This window comes from Nicotiana tomentosiformis, chromosome 11, assembly GCF_000390325.3.
Source record: "Nicotiana tomentosiformis chromosome 11, ASM39032v3, whole genome shotgun sequence".
In the NCBI taxonomy this organism is placed as follows: domain Eukaryota; kingdom Viridiplantae; phylum Streptophyta; class Magnoliopsida; order Solanales; family Solanaceae; genus Nicotiana; species Nicotiana tomentosiformis.
In genome coordinates this window covers 52,824,273-52,829,903 of record NC_090822.1, presented here as the reverse complement: position 1 = coordinate 52,829,903, position 5,631 = coordinate 52,824,273, and the positions used below count along the sequence as shown (strand labels likewise).

General features: G+C 43.3%; 1 protein-coding gene across 1 annotated transcript; it reads right to left on the bottom strand.

The window, feature by feature from the left end:
* Positions 1-1,637: 1,637 nt before the first annotated feature.
* Positions 1,638-2,285, bottom strand: LOC138901458 (uncharacterized). The gene has a single exon (XM_070189225.1). It carries the CDS (start codon positions 2,283-2,285, stop codon positions 1,638-1,640), a length of 648 nt encoding a protein of 215 aa, XP_070045326.1.
* Positions 2,286-5,631: the final 3,346 nt, after the last annotated feature.

Below are 5,631 nucleotides of genomic sequence, written 5' to 3'. Positions count from 1 at the left end.
TTGGGCATTTTTATTGTCGATTTTGCGGCTATCTCTGCGATCGCATAACCATTTCGCGGGCCGCACTTTGGTCGCACAGTCATCCTTAGACTTTTACGAAGGGAGGTTCGGACTTTTTGGATTGAATAGTGCCTGGTGATTTAAAGGAAAATGTTGGGCAGAAGTAGGCATTTCTGTGCCCCGTTCTGCGGCCGCAGAACCACTCTACGGACCGCAGATTGGTCGCGGAGTGAGGCAGTTTTCTGGGGCTTTTTTGATGTCGATTTCGCGGTCAATTTATGCGATCGCATAACCGTTTCGCGGGCCGCACTTTGGTCGCACAGTCATCCGTAGACTTTTGCGAAGGGAGGTTCGGACTTTTTGGATTGAATAGTGCCTGGTTGTTTAAAGGAAAATGTTGGGTAGAAGTAGGCATTTCTGTGCCCCGTTCTGCGGCCGCAGAACCTCTCTGTGGACCGCAGAATGGTCGTAGAGTGAGGCAGTTTTTTGGGGCATTTCTGATGTCGATTTTGCGGTTATTTTTGCAATCACTTAACCGTTTCGCGAGCCGCACTTTGGTCGCATAGTCATCCTTAGACTTTTGCAAAGGGAGTTTCAGACTTTTTGGATTGAATAGTGCCTGGTGATTTAAAGGAAAATGTTGGGCAGAAGTAGGCATTTCAGTGGCCCGTTCTATGGCCGCAGAACCTCTCTGCGGACCGTAGAATGGTCGCAGAGTAAGGCAGTTTTCTTGGGCATTTTTATTGTCGATTTTGCGGCTATCTCTGCGATCGCATAACCGTTTCGCGGGCCGCACTTTGGTCGCACAGTCATCCTTAGACTTTTACGAAGGGAGGTTCGGACTTTTTGGATTGAATAGTGCCTAGTGATTTAAAGGAAAATGTTGGGCAGAAGTAGGCATTTCTGTGCCCCGTTCTGCGGCCGCAGAACCACTCTACGGACCGCAGATTGGTCGCAGAGTGAGGCAGTTTTCTGGGGCTTTTTTGATGTCGATTTCGCAGTCAATTTATGTGATTGCATAATCGTTTTGCTGGCCGCACTTTGGTCTCACAGTCATCCTTACACTTTTACGAAGGAAGGTTCGGACTTTTTGGATTGAATAGTGCCTGGTGATTTAAAGGAAAATGTTGGGCAGAAGTAGGCATTTCAGTGGCCCGTTCTGCGGCCGCAGAATCTCTCTGCGGACCGTAGAATGGTCGCAAAGTGAGGCAGTTTTCTGGGGCGTTTTTGATGTCGATTTCGCGGTTATTTCTGCGATCGCATAACCGTTTCGCGGGCCGCACTTTGGTCGCATAGTCATCCTTAGACTTTTACGAAGGGAGGTTCGAACTTTTTGGATTGAATAGTGCCTGGTGATTTAAAGGAAAATGTTGGGCAGAAGTAGGCATTTTTGTGCCCCGTTCTGTGGCCGCAAAACCACTCTAAGGACCGCAGAACGGTCGCAGAGTGAGGCAGTTTTCTGGGTGTTTATGATGTCGATTTTGCGGCAACTTCTGTGATCGCATAACCGATTCGCTGGCCGCACTTTGGTCGCACAGTCATCCTTAGACTTTTACGATTTAAGGTTCGGACTTTTTGGATTGAATAGCGCTATTTTGGCCTAACATCAGTATCCCAAATCGGCAAACGATGTTGTTTCAGCCCAAATCTGCCACTACCTTCTTTGTGATGGCCTTGTAGGTAGATGCTTCGACCCGTTTGGTTAAGTCGTTGATGGCTACCAAGATGAAGTGGTGTCCATCTGACGTAGCAGGCTCTATAGGCCAGATCACATCCATGCCCCAAGCGGTGAGCGACCAACACGAACCTATCACATTCAACTCATTAGGCGGAACCCTGATGAAATCCCTGTGGATCTGGCACTGGTGAAACTTCTTTATGTAGCGGATACTACCACTTTCCATAGTCATCCAAAAGTATTCGGCTCTCAAGATCTTCTTGGCTAATGTGAACCCGTTCTTGTGGGATCTGCAGGTTCCAACATGTATTTCTTCCAATAGTCTTGTCGCCTCAGCGACATCTACATATCTCAACATAACCAAGTCTGGGGTCCCCCTATACAAGACTTCCCGATTAAGGAAAAGGTGATACGCCAACATCCTAAGTGACCACTTCTGACTATTTGTAGCATTGTTTGTGTACTCTCTTGTTTCGAGGAATCTCTTGACGTCGTGGTACCATGGTTTACCGTCTGGCTCTTCGTTCACATGGAAGCAATAGGCATGTTGATCCTTTATATCTACCTCGATAGGGTCTATGTAGTTAATCTCTGGATGCCGAATCATGGATGATAGAGTTGCAAGGGCATCAGCGAACTTGTTCTAGATCCTGAGAACTTGGTTGAACTCAATCTTCGTGAACTTCTTTCATAACTCTTTTATACAGTGCATGTACGGAAGGATCTTGACATTTTTGGTAGACCACTCCCCTTGGACTTAGTGTATCAATAGATCGGAATCCCCTATGACCAAAATTTCATTGACGTTCATGTCGACTGCCATTCTGATCCGAAGGATGCATGCTTCGTATTTAGCCATATTATTGGTACACGGGAATCGTATCTTTGCTGATGTTGGATAGTGTTGTCTGGATTTTGAAATTAGGACTGCCCCAATTCCTACTCCTTTGAAGTTCACTGCTCTGTCGAAAAACATTCTTTAACCATGATATGACTTTGCAATGTCTTCTCCGGCGAATAATACCTCTTCGTTGGAAAAATATATAATGAGCGGCTAGTAATCCCCGCCCTGTGAATTCTTTGTGAGGTTGTCAGCTAAAGCTTGCCCCTTATAGCCTTTTGAGTTATGTAGACAATGTCAAATTCGCTGAGGAGAATTTACCATTTAGCTAGCTTTCTGGTAGGAATTATCTTCTGAAAGATATACTTGAGCCACTCGAGCCGAGATATCACATGTGTAGTGTATGCTGACATGTAATGCCTTAGTTTCTGGGCGATATATTCCTTAATTAGGTCGAAGGCTTTTTGACACTCTTTTGTATATTTTGTGGCTACGTCCTTTTTCAACAACTTGAAGATAAGTTTACAAATTACTGTAGATTGAGCTATGAAACGACTGATGTAATTTAGTCTACCCAGGAAACTCATCACATCTTTAGTACTCTTGGGCGGTGGCATCTCCTGAATGTCCTTGATTTTTTATGGGTCAAGTTCTATCCCTTTTCTACTTACGATAAAGCATAACAATTTCCTAGCAGGGACTCCAAACACGCATTTTGCAGGTTTTAATTTCAAGTTATACCTCTGCAGGCGCTCAAACAATTTCTTCAAATCACCCAAGTGCTCTGAACACTTTTGAGACTTGATGATGACATCATCCACATATACCTCGATCTCCTTGTGAATAATGTAGTGAAAGAGGGTCGTCATGGCATTTATGTAAGTGGCACCTGCATTCTTGAGATCGAACGAAATGACTCTACAGATAAAAACTCCACAAGGTGTGGTGAAGGTTGTCTTTTAAGCATCTTCCTCGTGCATCAAGATCTGACGGTATCCTGCGAAACAATCCACGGACGACTGCAGTTCACGCTTCGTGCAGTTGTCGATGAGGATGTGGACTTTTGGTAAAGTGAAGTCATAGTTTGGACTGGCTTTGTTGAGATCTTGGTAATCCACGCATATCCTGATCTTCTTGTCTTTCTTGGGTACTGGAACAATATTTGCTAACCAACTGGGATAATTGGTGACCCTTACTACATTTGCCTCTATTTATCGTTTTGATTACTGAAAAGAAAAAACTAAGTATAAATGAAGCGGTAAATAAAGTTGCAATATTTAAGAAAATGATTTTTTTTATTTCATCAAAAGTGGAACATCTAGGCGTTCAAAAGAGGCAAATGACAAAAAGGTACAGACAGTGCATGCCTCAATTGACCGTGCATTTTTCAAAAAAAAACTTTTACAATTCCACACTACCAAGACTCCGAGCGAACCAATTGCACAGTTTTTCCCCTGGTTCGGCATTCCGAAAGGTCGATGTCTTGACTTCAATTCCTTCACGGCATTCTTCAAACATATCCATGAACAACCTTCCCATTCCATCGATGATATCATCTTCTGGTGCTAATCTTTGGCACGTACCCGAAATATGCTCCGGCACAAGAGCCCTTTTCCTTGAGCTACATGTATGAGTCTTTCCCATCGGAGGCTGATATCCTATGTCGGCCCTTCCTTTCTGCCCATTTGGCTCAATTGGTTCTGTAATTGCATCTGACCTGGCTCCTAGACCGGTTCCTAGTCTGTATCCATATTTTATCATCTCCCCCATGGCCATCTTGGATCTATACGGCAACTGCATTCTCATGTTTTTCTCAGTATTTTCCATTTCGGTGGTCTGCACGGTTTCCACTACATGGAAAGCAACTCCGTCTATCCCTTCAATGAATGAGACTATTATAAGGCCGAATAAAATTTCACCTAGAACCCCGGGTTTCATGGTGCTGAGGTAGGCTAATGTGTCTGGGGAATTGAAAGAAATTTTTTGCATAACATGGCGTGTCTGCGATCAACTATGCGATCACAGAACCCCTTCGCGGACCGCAGATCAGCCGCATAATGCAACAGGGTCTAAGCTAATTTTTAAAGATCATTATGTGGTCCATTATGCGACCACGTAATCATTTCGCGGGCCGCATTTTCGTCGCAGACTTGGTATGGAGAATTTTTCTGGGTGATTCTGCGGTCCATTTTGCAGCTGCATGATTGGTCTGTGGACGGCAGACTTGTTCTGTAGTCCATTATGGGACCACAAAGTTGAGTTTGGAGGGCCCATTTTCTATTTTTATAACCCGACCCTATTTCGATAAATAAACTTAAGGGACCATTTTTTTGGAAGGGGAATTATGATATTTTAAGACAGAGGGGAGGAACTAGAGAGATATGGAGAGATCCAGCACCTCCCATTTCAATTCCTTGCTCAAGACTTGGAGAATTCACTAAGAATGCTTGCAAAATTGTCTACTAAAGCGTTAAGGTTCTAGCCTTAGCATTCAATTTCGAAATTTGGGTTGGGAATAGGTAATGGGGAAAATGGTTTTGAGAATAAGAGTTGGTTAATGATGCATGTATGCGCCAATCAAGGTGGTAGGGAGGTTGTGGAGTATATATGGGTGACCTATTAAAGTGGGGATTGATTGTGGGGTGAAGGAACATCACCATAGGACCCTATAGTCGAATATGGCCACCTAGTGTTTGATAAAATGCTTAAATAAGCTGAAACCACGAATATCTTCCTAATTATCCTTCAATTTTGTTATGTATCTAAAGAGATTTAAGTTGCTAGGATTTTCGAAACATTGTAGTAATTTAAGGAAAGCTCAAAGCGAGGTATGTTGGCTAAACTTCTTGTTACACCCCATATTTACGTATGTGAGAGTACGTCGTAAGTCAATTGATGTAAGCTTATAAATGATATCATCTTTGAAAGTACATAAAGTAAGTTACTCATGTTAAATTGGAGGTTACAAATATTTATGATCATGAACTGCAAGTACCAAGAGGGTTGGAAGGCTTCGAAGCTAAACAAATTGAAGAAAATAAGTTTCGTCAAAAGTCAACAAGTTGGGAATGTTATAACATGTACTTTTGGGGTGAGACTAGGGTGCTCAAAT